We start from the raw sequence: 21,157 nt of genomic DNA, 5'->3' as shown, positions 1-21,157 counted from the left end.
TCTAACAGAGGGAAAGAATGTAGGTATAACTGGTGTGTGAGTATCCTGAAGCTATGGCTCCTGGCAAGTCATGCAAGAATACTGAAGGACAGAAGATGGATGGAGGGAAAAAGCAGAAAAAAGATGCAAAGGGGAAAAAATGCAAGGAAGCAAACAGCCCTCAAGAGGCTAGAAAGGCTGCAGATGCGAAATGTGGGGGCAAGAGTGAAATCAAAAACACTGAAAAGAATGTCAAATCTGGCAAACCCAGATTCTTCACAATGGGCAAGGGAGGGAAAGAGAAAACAAAGGAGAGTGCAGCCACAAAAGCCGAAAAGGAACAGAAGGTTAATACAAAGACACACCAAAAACTTGTGTCCTCAAAAGAAACCAGTAAAAAACCTGTGGCTAATGAGGGCAGGAACAAAATTGGTAAATCCAAAGCTATTTCAAGGGACGCTCAAACAAAAGCAGTTAAGTTGACCAAACCTGATACGAAGAGTCCGAGCAAGAAAGGTAGCAAGGTTGTGGAATCGGAGAGTGAGGAGGAGGAGAGTGAGGAGGAGGAGAGTGAAGGAACTGGGAGTAGCAAGAAGGGGAAAAGTGATGCAGACAGTAAAGAGGAATGCACTGGATCTGAAGATGAACTTAGCCATGAAGAAGAGGCATGTGACACAGGAAATGAGGTTGAGAAGGAGGAAGAACATGAACCATCAAATGTTTTCATAAGCAAAGGAGAGCCAGAAGAAGAGCCTGTAACTAGTGAGAATGAAACTAACTCAGAGGCAGAGCGTAGTGACACCCTAGAGGACCACCAAGGCCCGAGTAAGAGTGTAACTTCAATAAAGCAAACTGGACCACTCCAGTTGTCTACCCAGTTACTAGGCCAGGGAGCAAGGATTAAGTCTAAAATGCTCATGAAAAAAGGACCTATTGCAGAAGAGAAACCAAAAAAAGACGCCATGGCAACCAAACCATTCCCAATGAAAGGGTTAGTTTTTAACAAAAATGCAATAACAAAAGGGAAGCCTCAGATTCTTCAGATAGTCAAGACAGCAAAAACAAAAGATAAGAAACAAAGCTTGAATGAAGATATAGAAGCATCTCCATCTACATCCTCTCCAAAAACTCTTATGGCTGGTAAATCGTACTTAATGCTAAACATGAAAGTGAAAAAGAAAGAGGATAAGAACAGTCTAAACCCAAGAGATGAACCTGACAATGAAAAACAAAATGAAGATATTATGAAAGAACGGCAAAGTAACGGCCAGTCAAAAAATCTTGGATTAGCGCTTGCAAAGGTAAAAATGGCTTCTATGAGGTATCAAACCAGGAAGAATCAAAGAATGTTAGATGAGCTTGCATTGGTAGATGAACCTGTAGAAGCAACAAATTCTAAAGTCACAAAATCCCTAGTAGCTCAACGGAAGAGCATCAATACACTGCGACGTGTCTCTGGATGGATACAGAAAAAGATTCCAAAAAGTACCAGCTTACGGACTAAGTTGACTACAGTTTCCAGAGCTATTGGCATCACCAGATGGCTCTCGGCACAAGCCGCAAAGCACCAGAGAAGTAACAAAAGTTCTAAGCAGAATGTCTTCCACCGGAAGGTGATTAAGGGTATTTCCAGTACTGCTACACTAGCCAGAAAGAAGGCTCAGTTGCCAATTAAAGGAGCAAAAGACTTTGAGGAGGAGATGACAACTTATCGAGAGAAGCAAAGAGTCATGAAGGAAGAAACACAAGATGCCTCTTCTGATGACCTTAGCTCATCACCCCAAGCTAATGATAGTCATAGCGAACCAGAAGAAAAAGCAAATTCCATAGACCCTAAATATGCTATCGTCTTCCCAAGGATGCACAAGATTGGCAAGGGCAAGGGAGGTTCGCCTTCCTCCACCAGTGCAAGCACTGCAAGCACTGTCAAAGAACCAAAGCGTGTTCCTCCAAAGCCAGGTGCTCGCCTTGTTCTCCCAGTACAGCCTGATCTAACCCTCCTGAAGTCGATCAAAAAGATCTCTCACAAGGAAGATCAGCCTAAGAGTAGAACAATAGATAAGAATGTAGAGGACAAAGCATTAGAGAAATTGGACACTGCACAATCACTAATTTTTGGGAAAGGACATAGCACAATACAGTCAGCTAGAGGAAAACTACACTTAAAGCCAGGGGTATCTGAGCTACCATTATCTAAGAATTTATCTGGAACAGAATTAAAGTTGAAAGAGGGTATAGGTAAAAATAAAAACAAAAATGAATCAGTTGATAAAGCAATGGAGGCACAAGAAGAAAGGAGAGTTATAACGCCGTCCTTCTACGAGGAGGAAGCTGACCGAGAAGTGGCAGAGTTGATGGGTGAAGATACTTTCTCCACTTCAGTGGAGGTGCATTGGGCTCAGGATCACCCATTCCGGAGTGATCCTCAGGACTGGCTGAAAGCAGAGACCCTGCTTCCACACCAAACTGTTGAGAAGCTCAGCAAATGGTCCATATACCAGGAGACAGAACAGTGTCATACTATTCCAATCCAAAATGGTAAGGGACCGTGGGAAGCAGAGGATGTCGTTCAAAATATGCTGGAAAGCCGACTCACCAACACACAGGTAAATTAAATCAAGGTTCTGCGTGAGATTAATGGGAAAATCATCATAGCACTACATGCTTTTGGGAAACTTATTCACAATATTACTGAGCTACCTTCACAGAATAATTTTTGATTTAGTTAAAAAAAAGAAGTTTATATCCTAGTGTTTACTATACTGGTGTTTTTCCAAATACTTGTTTAAAGGGGCCCTATCATGCTCATTTTCACTGTTCATAATTTTATTACTAGTATAGATTTACATGCTTCAGTGTTCCAAAAACACATTATTTTTCTCATATTGCACATCTCCTTTCACTCTGCCTATAACTCTGTCTGAAATGCTGTGTTAGAGCTTTAAGCCCCACCCCTGATGAGCCCAGGATGAGTGCTCTGATGAGTGCTCTGATTGGTCAGCTTGCCCAATTGGTCAGCTTGCCCTACATGTCCTGCCTGTCTTGCAGTCTGTAGACAGATCATTGCAGGTAGACAGCCAATAAGGATTACGTTACAATGTGATGTCACCATGTCACGGAAGTAAGGGCTAGAATTCCAACAAGGCGTTTCAGGCAGACTAGAGAAGGGTGGTTTCTGTGGTGAAAGATACTCCCGTAGGCATGTACTTTGAGCCTTAAGACTTTGCAGACCATTTACATGCACATAAAGCTATATAGCACACTAAATGAAAAGGAAAATGAAAAGTATAATAGGGCCTCGTTAATATGTGCCTGCATGGAGTAGGGGTAGGAGATGGCATGCAAGGTGCTTTTTATTAACCCTAGGGTCTTGCATAGTGATTTTTTCTTTTCCTCAATGTCACAGGTATATATGAAAGACACCAAGCAAATCTTGGAAGTGGATGAAGTGGATGATTTGTCACGGCTTGAGTGAGTTGCAGTGTGATGGGGTCCTGTGATGCCTCCCAGTACAATTGAATTGACAGTAAATATTACCGTTCAGCTTTGTAAGACCACAAATATTTAAAGAGATTAACAAAAATGTTAATCAGAACGTTGTGATTATTTAAAAAATAGTAATACATTCAGCGTATATCCAACCTCAGAGTTTAAACTTTTAAGATATTACATTTCAGTAATGACAGTATAGGGGGAAAGTGTGTGTGCATGTAGATATGGTTATATCCAGAGGTGGACATCTCACGTCCAGAAAATAAAAATCCAGACGAAGATATTGTTTCAACCAACCAGTTGAATATAAAGAGTTAAACTTTTTACTTTCTGGACCAGAAATGTCCACCTTTGCTTAAATATCAAAATTGCACATCATGAGAGCAACTGTAAAATTAACAATTTATTTAGCTGTAAAATTCGCTTGCATCTGCCAGAACCATTAAATGTTGTCATTTTACAATAACTGTGAAGACTGCTTTGTTTTTTTTTTCAGAGAAGTGTGTGAGAGTTCTGTGCTGCTCAATCTGAAAAAAAGATTTCATCGAGACTTGATTTATGTATGTGTTGCCCTGAATCCACACATGGGTTCATTTGCTTGATGCTGAAATTATGTCTAGAAACATGTTCCATTATGTGTTTCTCAGTGGTTAGTACTGCTGGCGGTTTGAAACCTAAGGCTGTGGCATTTGCATGTTCTCCCCATGTCATGGCAGTTTGCTGCCACGGTCCAAAAAACCTGCAGTTAGACTAATCGATGTCTCTAAATTGTGTGTGTGCATGTCTGTGCCCTGGAAAGAACTGGCATCCTTTGCTGAATGTACCACAGCCTTGTACTCTATTCTACCTGTTAGTGGGAGGAGGTTTTCTTATACAAAAATGTTCTGAGGGCAGAATGAAAAATGATTGGTTCAGAGAGATAACCAATCAGATTGTACAAGAGGTAGGTCCAAGCAACTAGAGAAGGAGGGGTCAAGACATCTGACTGGATGGTGCTGCCTTCTCTTGTTCCCTGGACCCAGCTCTCTACAATCTAATTGGAAATCTCGCTGAACCAATCATGTTTTTGTTCTGCCGTACATTTTTGTGGAAGTACTGTGAAACTCCCATGAACATTCTGCCTAGGGTAGACTTCAGGTATCCCCCTGCACGCCTAACTATGATAAGGGTTAGAAGATGGATGGATATTTTCAGTATTCCTTCAAACTCTTTGAAATAACCTTTATAAGTGTGTTTGTTTATGCAATTCAAAAATTACATCATTTTATAGCTTGATACTAATTTGTTTTGTTGGCTAATTTAATGACTGTGCTGTTAGACGTACATCGGAAACATGCTGCTGTCAGTCAACCCCTTTAAGCCCCTCGGTATCTATTCAGAGGAGGTGGGTGTGCAGTATCAAGGCAAGTTGTTGCAGCAGAACTCACCGTGAGTAACCATCTTTGCAAACCATCACTAGGGAAGCTGCCAGGAATAATCTTACAAAAATTTCCTGACATACAATGTAGAAAGTTAAGTTTATGTATACATACGATATCATATCCTTTAAATGTACTGTGTACTATTGCCGTTTCATGTAATAAGACAAGCCTGTGCTGGATGAGCATGTAGAAGATGGAGGGATCTTAAATAACAATAATCTTGTTGTAGTCAATACCAATTGATAGTCAATAAATTTATGAAAAAATAACAGACATTTCACATAGTATGGTTTACCATAATCCTCAGTAAAACTGGGGATGTTAAAGCAGCACAAATTAGCAGTACTTATTGACTATGTTAAACATCACTGACACCATGTGTTTGTGTTGGAAATATAGTCTGTGTGTAACTAGGAGCTGCTCTTTATAGTGTGTATGTACTCTTTCTACAGTCACGTTTATGCTGTAGCAGAGGAAGCCTTCTGCCACTCCCAGAGTTCAACCCAAGAGCAGTGCATCGTCATTAGGTCAGTTCACACCATTCCTTATGCCTTTCATTACCCTTTCATCTGTCAATCATGTTTTATTTCTCCTCTGTCTAACATAGATCTGCAACACGTGTAGAAAAGCAAATACCGTGTTTTATATTCTATGTGACGAAACGGGAGAGCAGACCCACTCTTTCCTCTTCACAGTGGGCAGAGCGGTTCTGGGAAGACAGAAGCGACCAAGCGTATCGTACAGTACCTGAGCTGCATGTACCAGGGGATGGCTGACGGTGTGAGGCAGGTCAGTAGCCAATGTGTATCATTTAGAGGGTTCACTTCAGTACAAGGCAAATACAGAAAATACAGATGCTCACATAATCTAAATTCAGTTTTGTTTCAATTTTGCACCAATGTTCCTGTCAGCCCTTGGATGTCTTGCCCATTCTGGAGAGCTTTGGCAATGCCAAGACCATCCTTAACAACAATTCAAGTCGTTTTGGCAAGTACCTGCACATCCATATTCGGCAGTGAGTCTTTATTTTTAATCATTATGCTAATTCATACTACAGCTATAGAGTCATTGCAATGAAGCAGTCTTAACCATAACACTAAACATAGATTTGTTACAGAGACTATGAAATAATGTACAATTCATTGACCCTATAGCAAATCCCCAGAAAATGCCAGATAATCTCTGTCATGCCATAATCCTCTGTGAACTGGGTTTGTGCATCTGAACCCTGGACACCACCTGTCTCTTTTGTCTGTTGATCTGTAGTGGTGTAGTGGTGGGGACCTCTCTTTCACACTACCTCCTTGAGAAATCCCGAGTTGTGTTTCAGGTGAGACCCCTCTTTTCCAGAATCCTTATAGAATTCAATGGTCTGTGCATCCAAATATGAGTAGCATTTAGCTAATTAGCTGATGCAATGCATACCTGCAACGTTCAGTTTTGATCTCCCTCAGGCCCAAGGGGAGAGGAACTACCATGTGTTCTATGAGATGCTGGCTGGGCTAAATGACTGGGACAAACAGGAGCTGTACTTACAGGGAGCAGAGACATACTTCTACCTCAATCAGGTGAGACTTCTGGGTTCTGCAGTCTGCTGCTGTATCTGGTCATTAGCAATTACAGGCCATTAAAAATGAACACAAAACCCCTTTCAGGTTGTGAGGCATTGCATGAAAAGAATTCCCATTATTCTTTTAACAAAAGAATTTTAAGTTATATATATATTTTAGTAGAAATTTCCCTACTGGAAATTTAGTATATTGTGTGGCAACAAATAGTAATAGGTCCTTTTGTTTGGCTCGACCACCCTACATCTTAAACCCCTTGTTGTGCACTGTATTGTGATTTAAACAGAAGTCCATGTATATATAACCCCTTTCTGTTTGTATGTTGCACTGTGAACCTCAGGTAATCTTATCCAATGAAACTGTACACCTCTGTACGGATGGTGTACGTCTGTATGACCATAAAGCCCTGCTTCACTTGATTTCACTCTCCTGTGCTTCTAGCTCACCTTGTGGCAGACTTCTGTTCCACACAGCACTTAAATTGCAACACTCACAAATTAATACTATCTGGTATATCGTATGCAAGTTTCAGGCCTATAATTAACTTTTGTTTTCTAAATGGTGATTTCATTTTAATTTATAACAACGGAAAGCAACATAAACATTACTTCTCCACTTCCCCAGTCTTTCTGATTATATAAGAATTTCCCATATTTTAAAAAACAATTGTAGGTTTAGTAAATTAAGGGTATAAAATAGAAGTTTTTGAAATCTCCAAAATGTGTATTTTGAGTTTTCTCTCTTTCAGTTTTAAAGGAATCTGATTATTTTCAGAAGGTCCTGGACATGATAAATATGCTTTTCTTTATTGTTTCCTAATGCAGGAATACTTTTTTGAAAATGATGTTGGAATGTGGCTTTTCCATTTCCGTGCTGTAATGCCTGTGAATGCACAGGGTGGCACTTGTGAGCTGGAGGGCAAGTGGGACAGAGAAGACTTTGTGACATTAGTCCGCTGCTTGGAGACTATCGATCTGCATGCGGATCAGCTGTCCTCTGTGTGGGCCATTCTGTCATCTATCCTGCAGCTGGGCAACATCTGCTTCAGCTCTTATGAGGTGTGCTGTTCTGCATTCCTGCTTCATTTGTGTACTCTGGGATTCCCTACATAGCAACATCAAGGTCAAAGTTCAAGGTTTTTTGTTATACGCAAATACAGTGAAATTCTAGCATGAACTTCCTGCAAGCCATAATGCCAAATAAATACAAGATAATAGGTCCAGAAGCTAGTAATGAACAACAATACAGAAAAAATAAAGATACAGCCACTGTAAACAAACACTTGCATGCATGCATGTTCAAAAGGGGAACCGGGGAGTAGACCCTGAGGAATGCAGTGTTATTTATCTGACTCTTTTATCCAAATCAACATACAGTACAGGGAAGGGTTGCAATTTATGAATGCTCCCTGGCATTTGAACCCATGACCTTTACATTGTTAGCACAATATTCTACTTGTAACAGCATCAGTTGTAGTAAGGTTATGCACAGATGTATATCACGCTTACGTGGATGCATGTTGCACGCAGAGCGAGTCGCTGGAGGTGGCACGTATCTTCAGTGAGGCTGAGGCGAGGCGTGTGGGCAGCCTGCTGCAGGTGTCTGCAGAGGCCCTCCAGACCGTCATTACCCACCGCGTCACAGTGAGCAGCCGCAGAGCACAGTTTCTCTGCACTGCATTCTTATCAAAATTGAATCTGCTGACCTGTAGCACTTTGTTTCTGATGTGCGTCTCTCACTGTCTGTTGCTCCTTAGGAAACAACCTATGATAGAATCTACTGCCCCCTATCAGTGGAAGGTGCCATAGAGTGCAGGTATAGATACAATGTTACTGCTGCCATTGAGGCAGTAAATATAGTGTGGCATTGTAATTATGAGGCCAATGCACCGCTTTCAGAAGTAAATCGCCATATATCTGCACAATTCGTTACTTATATTGCATGTCTTCCAGAGACGCCATAGCCAAAACGCTCTACTCAGTGCTGTTTAACTGGCTGCTGGATCGCATCAACGAGTGGCTCATTCCTACAGAGATGGACAGCACCGTTGGAATCGTGGACATATATGGGTTTGAGGTATTCTTCCTTTTTACCTAAAAATAACAGGATAATTAGGATCGAAGATCATTTGAGATTTTGTTCACTTTAAGTGTTACTGGTTATCCATCCATCTTCAAAACCTTATCAACTGCTTTGAAGATACTCATCAGTCTGGTGGATGAAGTATTTATATAATTATCTTGATAAAAGATATTGTGAGAGTCTTTTTATGTGAACAAGCACCACTTCTTAGAGTACTGCTGCAAGTAATGAGTAATGTAAATATTTATTCTGTCGCATGCTGTCTATGTTATTAAGCAGATATACGTTTAAAATAACATATTGGATTTAAGTCAGTGTCTTTCCGACAGGACTTGGGGGTAAACAGCTTTGAGCAACTGTGCATTAATTTTGCCAATGAACAGCTGCAACATTTCATCAATAAGGCAGTGGTATCGCAGGAGCAGGTGGGTCTTCTAGGAAAAATATTTGGCATCTCAGCATGAAGGGTCTATAAATCGACTTTATTTTTACCCTTGGGGCTTTTCTAATGTTACCCCTGATCAGATTAGCATGCACTAATACACTCCATACACTCTTTTGCAGGAAGAGTACAATGCAGAGCAGATCAAATATTACCCCGTGACCGTCCAGAACAATGACTCCTGCCTGGAGCTCATCTCTGCTCGGCCCTACGGCATCCTTCGCATCCTGGATGACCAAACCTGCCTCCCTCAGGCACAGATATGCATGCTTTTCCATATGAGTACCTTTGTTGACCTTTCTTGCAGTATTTTCTCATTGGTGTGTTAGCACAGCGTGTGGTCTGGTTACAATGCTTCCTTGTTGTTTCTGCCAATCTTCCTGCGTCCAGCTTATCGACTTATTTCCTTAATTCTCTCCCAGGCCACAGACCATACCTTCCTGCAGAAGTGCCATTATCACCATGGAGGAAACCCACTTTACACCAAACCAAAGATTCCACTGCCCACCTTCACAATATACCACTATGCAGGGGCTGTTACCTACCAGGTCGGCCAGCCATTTGCTCGCATTTAAGCATATTCTATGGCTCTTAGGTGTACAGTTCCAATACATTCAAATTAAATGCCTGCCTGCTTTTCAAGGTACACAATTTCCTGAACAAGAATCATGACCACTTTCGTCCAGAGGTTCTTGAGCTTTTTGCACGGAGTCGACTGAAGGTAAATCCTTTAAAGCTGGCCAATATCAAAATATCAATTATAACTAAGTAAACCAAATATATATTTAAGTGTAAAAGCATGAAGTTTTACATAATTTATCATGTAGTCTTCCTATCAGGGTTTGAGTCTCCGCCATGGCTCCGTGTTTGTGGAGTTTGCATGTTCTCCCCGTGTCATTGTGGGGTTCCCTCCAGGTTCTCTGGTTTCCCCCCACATTCCAAAAACATGCTGAGGTTAATTGGAGTTACCAAACTGCCCATCGCTATGCATGTTTGAGTGTACCCATTGATGGGTAGGTGCCCCATCCTGGTTTGTCACCTGCCTTTCACTGTAGCTTCACGGTAAAAGCTGCAGCCGTCCCACCCCCCAACCCTGAATAGTGCCAGTAGCTACAGAGTGGATGGATGGAAGTTTCTTGGCAATGGCATAATTGCAGAGCTACTGAGAATGTCAAAGATACAGCCTTGCATGACAGATATTGCACATAGTAAAGCTTAACATGAACTCAGTAATGTGTGTGAGGTTTTTTCCAACCCCCCCCCCAGATGGTGTCCAGTCTGTTTCGCAAAGTGCAGGAGGGTTACCTGCAGCAGAAGGAGCTGGGCCTGCGTGGCCGGGGCCACCGGCAGCTGGTCACCACTGTGGCAGCGCACTTCCAGCAGTCACTCTCAGAGCTGACCAAACGACTCGAAAGGTGCGAAGCCGCCATTCTCCTCAGCTTCTGTTTGGTTTCACTTTCTAACCCATGTGTGGTGGCTCTTCTATGGATGCATGCATGCACATGTATTATTTCTGCATCCATCCATCCACATTCTTTAAGCTCCCATCCAGGACAGGGTTGTGTGAGCCTGGATCCTATCCCAGGACACACATGGCAAGAAGAAGCGGAACACCCTGATCAGGGTGCCGATTATATACCTGTATGTAGTTTTTGTTTTACATTTTTTCCCACTCAGGTGTAAAACTACATTTGTACGCTGCTTCAAGCCCAATTACATGAAGGTAAGAAGATAACTGTCATCTTTGATATGTTGGGAGGTTTCCCCAAGCAATAACTCAATTAATTAGTTCTAGATGTAGTTGAACTATTTATAGGTTGATATAGAAACAATTTCCTAATTATGTTACTGAAAGTGTCTTTAAAATCCTTATTTCATGCAATGCAGTTACCGGGCATATTTGATGTAGACTATATGACGCAGCAGCTACGGCATGCTGGGATACTGGAGGCTATTCACATCAGGAAAGAGGGATATCCCATTCGGATTCTTTACTCCTACTTCATTGACAGGTATTGAAATAATGTCTAACAGGGTATCTAAATGGACTGGGAACCTGTATACAGGGGGTAGCTGAATCTAAAGAATGTTATGCATGATAATATCTTCCTTTTAGCCGTTTCCATGTACAGTCTTACTTTTGCCTGTTTTTCTTTGCTTTTTTGCTCCTTGTTTCTCCATAAGGTATGGGGTTCTCATGCCTCAGCGCACAGCAGACCTACCTGAGAGGGAGTTCGTTGTAGCACTGCTAGGCTCCATTCCAGGTGTAGAGGTGGAGCAGTATCAGCTGGGTCTGACCAAGGTGAGTTTCTGCTGGGGATCCCTGTCTCTACTGTCCCTGTCCTGTCCTTTCTTTCATGTACAGCCAAATATATGTGGTCTCCAGCCTGTCCAACATCTCATTCTGAAACCAAGCGTATTAATATGAAGTTGGTTGGCCCATTGTTGCTATAATAGCCTCTACTCTTCTGTGAGGACTTTCCATTAGATGTTGGAGCCTTGCTGGTGGGATTTGCTGCCATTCCCCTTATGAAAATTCACTATGGTTTCCTATGGTTTTTATGCAGTAACCATAGTTTTACTATGGTACCTCATGGTATTTTGGTATTACCCATAGTACTACCATGGTTTGGAAAGACCATGGTAAAACAAAGACCATGGTAAAACAAAAACCATGGTGTATGACCAAGATTATACTAGGGTTTAACTGTAGCGAAACCATGATAAAACCATAGTCATGGTTTCCATAGTTACCCAAAAAACCATGAAAACCACGGTTATTTAATCATGGTAAAATCATGGTTAATTTTCGTAAGGGTGTTGGTTGATCAGGTCCCTTTCTGTTAGCTTGCATGGCTACCACTTTGCAACTGACCTTGCTCCCAGACATTTCTGCTTCACAGTCACTTCACTTGTGGTTGACCAGGGCAGCTCTAGAGGGCAGAAATGACTTGTTGGAAAGATGGCATCACATGATGGCACCAAGTGAGGAGTCACTAACCTCTTTTGTATAATATTTGTTACAGGAGATTGTGTGACTGTGTGCTTAATTATACTCCTGTGTCAACGGGTCAATGGGTTTGACTTAATTAGGCAATTCCTCTAAATAATAGGGTGTCCATATACTTTTGGCCATGTAGTGTGTCCTGATGTTCTGATAGCAGAATGAAAAATTATTGTTTCAGAGAGATAACCAATGAGATTGTAGAGCAGTTGCTTGTAATCACCTCCTCTACAATCTGATTGGTTATCTCTCTGAACCAATAATGTTTCTGCCCTCAGAACATTTTTGTGTAAGTAAAACTAACATGAGCATCCTGATTCTGGCTAAAGACAACATTTGTTCGATACATAAAAAGTATATATGTTCCTCTCTCAGTGTGGAACATAACAGAATATTAAACAATTAAAAAATATTGCAGAAATAAAATTACACAAAGTTGGATTCCCATTGCCTCCTGCAGGAGCAACTTAACCTTGGGCCCTGTTGCATTGCTGTAGGTGTTCCTGAAGGAGGTGCTGTACCAGAAGGTGGAGGAGCGATGGAAGAGCACGCAGACCTGGGCTGCTATCACACTACAACGGAATATCCGTGGTTTTATCTGCCGTCGTAATTACCGCTACTTCCGGCAGAAGGCCATCGTCCTCCAGTCACATATCCGGGGCCACCAGGCCAGGTGGGTCTCAGCAAAGGCCTTTCATCAAGTAAAGAATTAGAAATGAATGGAGAGTAATGCTGAAAATATGATATAATAAAGGACAATCTCAAGGAAGTGAACCTGATAGAAAGAAGTAGGCTGGTCCCTAAGCATGATCTGAACTGTTGGGCGGACAAGGCCAAGGGTGTAAGAGAGAATTTGATATGGGGGCGGGGGGGGAGGGGGTACAACTCAATCATTTCAAAGCAAAGGTCTGTTTTTTGGGGAAAGCCAAATTAATTATTGGGGGGTACACATCACCCCCCCCCCCCACCCACCTCCTATTGGTTCCTTTGCACTTAGGCAAGTGTATAGTTTCTTTAACATATAACAACAATAGGAGTGAACCGATGGGGATAGAAAAGTACGCTCTGTTTTTGCTCCGTTTTTCTTTAGGAGTGTGTCTCTTAACAAACACCATCACCTTCTGTGTGAGGCAGGAAGCACTACAAGAGAATGAAGCAGTCCTTCACCCAGTTTTGGGCAACTATGATGATCACCAGAAACACCTTAAAGAGGCAGCAGTGGCGAGTAAGAACACTGGGGCAACAATGAACTGGGGGCTTCCTGGAGAAATGTGTTGAAACAAAAGAGCAGTACACGCCTACGTATACTACAGGAATGCTCGCACTCATCAGACTGATCAGTCCCCTTCGTTGTCATATACAGCTTATCTAAGCTACATGTCACATAAAACCTGTGCAGAGTTTACTTAGCTCCTATCATTTATCTTACCCACACAATGATGTAAATATTTGCATGGGTGTGTCTTGTCATTTTTTAGTCTTTCTTGATTTTGAGATGTTAACCTCACAGTACTTATCCTTCTCCTGACAATCTAAGCCTTACTTTTAATACTGCTTTCTTGTAGCACTTTCTAGGGGACAGTAGAGCAGTGGTTCTCAATCTTTTTTTACACTGCGACCCAATTTTTACCATCCCAGCTGAGTCACGACCCGTTATCAAGTATAGGTTTAAATTAACAGTATGATCTAGCATGCAGTGCACTCTGCAGTTTACGCCAATCAATGCTTATCGCTCAACTCTGATTGGATGTGCCAGTGAATTTTAAATTAGTCATATGTGGTTTGGCTTCTTGGGTTGGTTGAGTGTTCACTAGATTTGCGCAAAGCATTTGCAGAACGAAGGTCCATTTATATAGGTTAATTCTAGGACTGGGGCTAGGAAATCTGATCCTGGATCAGCCTACGAGCTTGCTGGTTTTAAAATGTTTACGTTTCCAACTGTGTCTTGTGATCCTTGAGAATCACTGCTGTAGAGTATGATTTGGGCATGAGGTTCTTATTTTTTTTAAAAAAGATTAATTGAAAAGAAACACTATTCTGCTCAAGCTGCTGAACCGTAGACAGAATTGATTCCGATTGTGGATCCCCACAAAACAACCTTCTTCCACCTCAGTTTTAGGAAGCTAAACAGTTAATAAATGATCCCAAGGTTCCTGCTCCAGAAGCAAAGTAAACTATGAAAGCTATGAAATACATCAATTGATATTTTACTCAAGATATTTAATTGCTATTGATAATTAAAGGTTGACATCTGCAAAGATATTTATCTAGTTTCACTCAATTATTTGGATGACTTTCATAATTACAATATTCCCTTTGCTAACGTTTAAATTAATAACTTTTGAAGAGTCACATTTAAATTAACAAAATGGGCAGAATCTGACATGGTGAAGCCTTATCTCTCTATGGTATGGAATAGAACATTATTATTGTCTTAAGCTCTGGCAGTGATAAATTCTGTAGGTTGTAAAAGGGGGTGAAATTCAGAATTATCTTTAATAAACCAGTTTTCTCAAGTCTCAGATTATAATTATGCACCACCATGTAGTGACTGCAGCAAAGAAAAGCCCCAAAGGCTAGTATTCCAAACACGTCATACACTTACAGCATCTTACTAGGACAGGATCACAAAATCCAAACCTGTCATCACATATTAAAATTCCATATTCTCATGAATCTAATGCTGTTTTTAGTATGATCTCACTATGTCTTACTTCCACTAGGCACTAGAGTGAGTAGCATATGTAGTAGTTGATCATAAAAAGGCCTACGATGTCATCTCTTTTGATTTCCAGAAGGCCTTTGATGTTGTCCCCCACAAACGGCTCTTGCTTAAGCTCAAAGCTGCAGGGATTTTAGGAACTGTAGCAGTTTGGATAGAAAACTGGTTAACAGACAGGAAGCAGCGAGTAGTTATTAGAGGCACAATGTCAGAGTGGGCCTGCATTCATAGTGGGGTACTGCAGAACCACTATTGTTCCTAATTTACATTAATTATATTGACACCAATACATACAGAAAACTGGCTAAATTTGCAGACGACACCAAGGTGGGTGGTGTAGCAGATACTGATCTAGCAGCACTGAAATAAAGGTAGCCGATTATGAGAAAGACCTCGGTATGTATGTTGATGCTTCCATGTCCCACTCTCGTCAGTGTGGGGAAGCAATTAAAAAGGCCAATAGGATGTTGGGTTACATCTCTAGGTGATTGGAGTTTAAGTCAGGGGAGGTGATGCTACGATTATTTAATTTCTTGGTAAGACCCCACCTAGAATATTGTGTGCAGGTTTGGTCACCATACCTTAAAAAGGACATTGCTGCCTTGGAAACGGTGCAATGTAGGGCTACAAGAATGATTCCTGGTCTTAGAGGAATGTCTGATGAGGAGAGGTTAGCTGAGCTGAATCTGTTTAGCCTTGAGCAAAGAAGACTAAGGGGGACATGATCCAGGTATATAAGATCAGGTCTGGATGCTGTTCAGCCAAATGGCTACTTCAATATTAGTTTAAAAACTAGCACTCGTGGCCATAAGTGGAAATTAGAGGGAGAATATTTTTAAATGAATTTGAGGAAGCACTTCTTTACACAGGGTGTAGTTAGAATATGGAATAGTCTTCCTGCTAGTGTAGCGCAAGCTAAAACCCTGGGTTCCTTTAAAGAGCTAGATAAGATTTTAACAACTCTGAGCTATTAGTTAAGTTCTCCCCAAACGAGCTTGAGGGGCCAAATCGCTGCCTCTCGTTTGTAAATTTCATATGTTCTTAATAATGATCCTCAAATGTTTACTCTAACAATGTCTGCATCAAAAATACCAGTGGAGAATATTATGCTCTTTCGTGTTTTTTTTAGCTAGTTACAGATGACATGCCAGTTATTTATTGAGCATGTATAGTGCCCTGGTAAATATTTCAGCTGAGAGTTTCGTTTTGACCACATAACTGTCCCGCCCAGCTCCTTTCTTCTTGGACTTCAACCTCTTGTCATATGTGTGGCACCTTTCCCCTTACCTGCCCAGAATACCACTCATTTTAGCAGGACAGCAGGATTTCTATATTGTATTTTGACAGGTAGGTCTTCTTTTTCCATAATCTGATATGTATGCATGAGAGATGGTGAGAAATCACAGGCTAGAAGACAAGAGGGTGCGGTCAGCTGTGGGTTTGAATTACACATGAATTCCAGGCTCTGGTCTCTGTATTATCTGGTAGTAAATGTCAGTTCAGGTTTTTGTCCTGGTCAAAGAGTTCACTTGAAAAACATTTCCTTTTACATTGCCTGAGTGTCTGTTTTGCATTGTTGTGTCTTTCTTTGCCAGTCATTTGTTGGTAAGGTTTGGACTCTGGCCTATTTAAAGGAGCAGGATGAGCGCTTATTTGCAAAAATGAAATTGAAGCGCTGTAATGCATGTAACCATTGCATAAAAGGGAATACTGAAAATATCAGAAAGGTTTTTCTATTTCCATATTGTGCTTATGGCGTAATTATAACATAATTAGGTTTGGTAAAAGTTCCTTCGGCAGGTATGATAGGCGTGTCCTACTTACTTATTTGTTGTACTAAACCTTTACACACAAACCATTTAAGTTAAGTACATGTAAAATGTTAGTTACATATTCAACATGTGATATTTTAATAGTATGTTAAATACCTGTATTTTCATTGTTACTATAGGGAAACACTGCTATCTAACCACAACAGAATATTGAAATAACACACAGATATTTTAAGAAGGAAGTGGATGTGGATTTAAAATTAATTGACTATTTTATTTATAACTGTACATTATAATTCTCTGCTTTTCATCAACAGTTACAGTATGATGTATAACTAGCAAGTTGATAGGTGTTCTAGCTGCTGTACAACAGAAACAATAAAGAATACAATTTTAAAAACCAATTTAAAATATAAAACATAGAAAACATTGCTATCAGGCCAAATGTGGTGTTTTTGCATACTGTCCCCTTGGTTCTGTCCAGGGGCAGCCACCCATGATAATCAGCTAGCACCATGCTGTTACATAAAACACCTGTACAGCCACTGCCTCTGTAACCACTGTCACAATATAGTACTGATTATGGGAAATCTGAGTACATTGAAAAGGGTCATAATCTTATAATGCGGAACTTGGTGTCCCCTCATGCACGCCACCTGTACTGGCATCAGGCAACGAACCCAGTCTGCAATAAAACGTGATGTCACAGCCTGATTTCTGCCCTCTGATTGGGTTTTTGCCGTCTGAGGTGGAGCAAAAGAACATTTTATTGTCCCTGCCTTATAAAAGAAAGTGGTGCCTAGAATAGAACTATAGAAAGATCCTTTGGATTTAGCTGTTTGCTTTTCATCCTTGGATGAAACGAAGGCAATAATGGGGTAAGAGAAACATTGAGATTAGCCCCAAAAAGAACGGAAGACAGCTGAGTCACAATGTAGATGTCAGAAATATAGAAGTCTATACCCAGCTCTGGTAGGGTACATACACAGGTGAGACAATGCTCGTAATGGATGATAATGGATGTTATTGCTTTGTTTTTCTTATATATTCTGTATGTCGGCATTTTCTTTTAAAAAGTTTCAGGCAGCTGTACTTAAAATTATACTTAAAAGACTTACATGTTATGAAAGACGTCTCGTTTCTGCAAGAAAACCATGAATTTCTCATTTCTAAACCCTGAAATTCATATATTATTAATTTCTATCTTATTCTGTTTGTATTTCTTTGTATTGTCCATCTGTTTCAATACAAGCCCTTTTATGTTATGCTTCCATGTTCCTGTGTCAACCTTAAGGGTGCAGCACAAATACCAGATGCCTTAGTAAAATAACAGATTATCCTTTTTCTCCAAAACAAGGCAGTTTTACGCTTGTGTGGGCATGTGACAAGGTGTATATTTTTTATCAGGGACGCAGAAAGAAGAACCTATTGAGTGATAACACAGTGACGGGGAAAACCCAGTCTGATTCTGCTGGAATGGTGAGTCAACATGCACCCAGTCTTATTACTTCATTTGTATGTATCCCAACCACTGCGTGTTTCATGCTTATATTCAGAGTTGGGTAATTCAGGTCCTGAAAGTAAAAGTCCAGACCGGGGTTTTATTTCAACCAACCATTTGAGTACTCTGTGACTGTGACTCTTTATGCTCAATCTGTTGGTTGAAACAAAATCTTGGTCTGGACTTTTACTCTCTGGATCTTAATTACCCAACTCTGCTTATATTGTCCATATGCAGCCTCTCCGTCCTGTCCCGCCAAAACACCCCAGTTTTCTGCTTTATGCCTTAGCCTAGCCCCGTCTTAACTGGCTTGTTTTTGGTTTAAGGATGTGGGAATGTTAGAGATCCCAGTGGAGCTCTCTGCCAGACTGCGTGGAGCGACTGGTGAGTTCACCTGTGATATTGCGGCATGGGATGATATAGGCTGGACCGGTGAGAGATTTATTGAGGTGGACTTTAATCAGTCCGTTCTGGTCCTGTAGGCAGGCAGCTTGGTGGCCCAGTGGATAGCACCGCTGCCTCATGCCTCCAGGCCGGTGCCTTTACTTCCTGGGTTTCCCCCAGCAGTCAAAAAACATGCAAATAGCTGAATTCGTATCTTTAAATTGCCTTTAGTGTGTATATGAGCACATGCCTTGAAATTGGCTGGTTTCCACCCAGAGTTGCCTTGTGCTCTGTGTTTCTTGGGATAGACTTGCAAAAGCACTGTAATGGGAAAACAGGTATAAAAATTAGATAAAGTGGCTGGCGGCGTTTTTCAAACCATAGGGCGACGTCCTGGCTCTGGGGTCACGGAGGTGGCCCCTCCACAGGTCAAAGCGGAGCACAACCTCGCACTGCCCCAAGATATTAACAGCTTTCCCTTCTCCCGATATGCCAACACTGAGCTGAAGGTAAGACTGCACAAGCTGTTCATGTTAGAGTCACATCTGTGTTCTGTATAGAAATACAGAAAAAAAACGTTTGAAAATAAAACAAACCTTCTTATGCTCCTGGCTCAGGATGGATGGTGCCAGGCCGAAGGTTACCCTCTTCAGTGGCCTCTGACTTCCCTGAGCCCTGAAGATGCCAGCACGGCCCTAGAGATTAATAAATTGGTGAGCATGTCTCCATTGACCATACAACAGAGGGCACAGCAACAATGTCCAAGTCAGACCTGGTGTATGTAAAACTGCTTTGATTTTCTTTTTTGCTCAGATTCTGCGCTTTTCTGGGGACTCTGAACTTGGGGGATGGCAAGAGCAGATGCTGGGGAACTACATAATTGAGAAGGGGCTGGCAAAACCTTCTCTGAGGGATGAGATCCTGTCCCAACTGGTTTTTCACACTTGGGGCGTAGAGGGCGGGGAGACAGCCTTGCGGGGCTGGCTGCTGATGGCCTGCTGCCTGAGTACATTCACCCCCTCTCCATCCTTGGATAAGCCCCTGCTGAAGTATGCTGACTATTTTTGACATATTTTCCTTGATGAAAATGTTGCAGTGCCCTTAGCTTCTTGCCTTGGTGCTACTTATTCCATTCAGGTACGTGTCAGACCATGGGCCAGGAAAATACCGATCGCTATGCCAACATAAGCTGCTTACTTCCCGGCCACAACCAGCCCCAGCCTGCAGAGTCTATCCTGCTACACAGCTGGAGTGGACAGCCAATCAGAGGACAGGAAAAATGGTTCTGGATGTCGACACCTTCAATGGTATGTGGCATCACATATAGCAATACCTAAATAGCTATAGTTATCTGCCTGGAAAATATGTGTAGTTATTTGCATGAAAAGATAAATGGGATTCCAGCTTGGCCTTTTCATACATTTTTATTCAAGCATTGTAGTTCAGCTGTTTTTTTTTTTGTGACAGAGGAAACACTAACAGCAGAGGTGGAATCCTGGACTACAGGGGAGCAGCTGGCCTTATGGGTGCTCAGATTCAGGTATAGTTTGCATATGATCAGCTTCATATTAAAAACACTATCAGGAAATTGCAAATGTTGCTATCCAAAACATGAAATTAGAATTGTTAATAGGGGAAGAATGGATGGTTTATTTGCATGTGAAGCTAAATATGTTTGTAAAGCAAACAAAATGGATGGCATTAGAGTCATGAAGAGGATTTATCCATCTGCCCATCTAACAGCTGGTCAGGTTTGCAGGCGGCCTGTAGTCTATCAGGCGCGTCCGAAATGGCATACTTATTTGCTATGTAGTAGGTGAAATATAGTATGTGAAGTGAGCAGTGTCCAAAACTTTAGTATGGATGAGACAGTAGGTGAACGGTACCCGAATGACATACTACATTCTGAGAAAGCGTGCAAACATTGGATGCTATGGTTTCCTAAAAGGCCACTGGAGCTGCAACCAGAGATGAAGAATGTTCTCAGAAATTTTTGTCAAGATGGTAGAAGTGCTGTCTCTGTACAACTTTAAGTGTAAAACAATAACCAGTTACGTAAGTTGATCCGACTCTGTTGTAGTTTTTAGCAGTTTTTAACATGCTTGGGGGTCAAGATCCTTCACTGGTACACACCCAGGTCAGGTAATGTGTGAGATGGTGCCTACAGTATGTCCGAGGACATTCATACTGTTCCCATGCGTACACAGAGTATGTACTACATTACAGTATGTACTACTGCGTAAGTATGTGATTTCAGACACACCCTGAGTCACCATGTCACCCACTCATAGTATTTAATATGTTACTTTATACAGAGGAGCTAATTCTACAAATGGGTTTAATCTATACATTCCCCATTATTACATCTTATTATATTTAATTTTTTAATATATTATCCGATGTAATGCATCTCTATATAGGGTAAGAAGTTTGGATAGGAGAAGATTTCAACTGATTTTAACTGATAAGCAAATAGACAAATAAATGAAGATAAATATATGGCTACCTCCGTACCTGCAGGGTTAAGGATCATGCTTGGGTATATTGGCTGATGGGCTGTTTTACAGGGGTTTGCCAGAAGCTCCGCGCGGATGGTCCGTTTCGCTCCTGGCTGGGGATCGTTGGACAGACCTGGCTGGCAGTGACTTTGTCATGGACCTTCTGGCGGAGGGGGAGGCTGATGTCCCACAGGCTGAGCTACTGCCACCACCACCTCCACCAGCCAATGAATACCTCTTCAGCTCCCAGAGGAACATGTGAGTGCCAAGCCACTGGAGATACAAAGCACCA

The 21,157-nt window shown here is 41.5% G+C and overlaps 1 protein-coding gene across 1 annotated transcript in view; it reads left to right on the top strand.

Annotated features, from left to right (window-relative positions):
- The first annotated feature begins 899 nt into the window (after positions 1-899).
- The window catches only part of myo15b (myosin XVB), a 36,358-nt gene continuing 16,100 nt past the window's right edge, over positions 900-21,157 (top strand). The window contains exons 1-32 of the mRNA XM_072712787.1: positions 900-2,585; positions 3,386-3,450; positions 3,968-4,031; positions 4,790-4,899; positions 5,345-5,419; positions 5,588-5,681; positions 5,804-5,907; positions 6,159-6,222; positions 6,347-6,460; positions 7,285-7,518; positions 7,990-8,103; positions 8,217-8,275; positions 8,413-8,536; positions 8,872-8,967; positions 9,107-9,238; positions 9,407-9,532; positions 9,628-9,705; positions 10,251-10,399; positions 10,662-10,707; positions 10,872-10,996; positions 11,169-11,286; positions 12,486-12,661; positions 13,123-13,213; positions 17,436-17,471; positions 17,890-17,961; positions 18,310-18,367; positions 18,752-18,876; positions 18,985-19,080; positions 19,181-19,416; positions 19,505-19,674; positions 19,835-19,907; positions 20,935-21,123. Coding sequence (XP_072568888.1) covers positions 942-2,585; positions 3,386-3,450; positions 3,968-4,031; positions 4,790-4,899; positions 5,345-5,419; positions 5,588-5,681; positions 5,804-5,907; positions 6,159-6,222; positions 6,347-6,460; positions 7,285-7,518; positions 7,990-8,103; positions 8,217-8,275; positions 8,413-8,536; positions 8,872-8,967; positions 9,107-9,238; positions 9,407-9,532; positions 9,628-9,705; positions 10,251-10,399; positions 10,662-10,707; positions 10,872-10,996; positions 11,169-11,286; positions 12,486-12,661; positions 13,123-13,213; positions 17,436-17,471; positions 17,890-17,961; positions 18,310-18,367; positions 18,752-18,876; positions 18,985-19,080; positions 19,181-19,416; positions 19,505-19,674; positions 19,835-19,907; positions 20,935-21,123 — 5,057 coding nt within the window. The 5' untranslated portion in view covers positions 900-941. The remainder of the gene's footprint in view (positions 2,586-3,385; positions 3,451-3,967; positions 4,032-4,789; positions 4,900-5,344; positions 5,420-5,587; positions 5,682-5,803; positions 5,908-6,158; positions 6,223-6,346; positions 6,461-7,284; positions 7,519-7,989; positions 8,104-8,216; positions 8,276-8,412; positions 8,537-8,871; positions 8,968-9,106; positions 9,239-9,406; positions 9,533-9,627; positions 9,706-10,250; positions 10,400-10,661; positions 10,708-10,871; positions 10,997-11,168; positions 11,287-12,485; positions 12,662-13,122; positions 13,214-17,435; positions 17,472-17,889; positions 17,962-18,309; positions 18,368-18,751; positions 18,877-18,984; positions 19,081-19,180; positions 19,417-19,504; positions 19,675-19,834; positions 19,908-20,934; positions 21,124-21,157) is intronic.

Source organism: Paramormyrops kingsleyae, chromosome 5 (genome assembly GCF_048594095.1).
Source record: "Paramormyrops kingsleyae isolate MSU_618 chromosome 5, PKINGS_0.4, whole genome shotgun sequence".
NCBI classification, from domain to species: Eukaryota; Metazoa; Chordata; class Actinopteri; order Osteoglossiformes; family Mormyridae; genus Paramormyrops; species Paramormyrops kingsleyae.
This window is presented reverse-complemented; position numbering and strand designations above follow the sequence as displayed.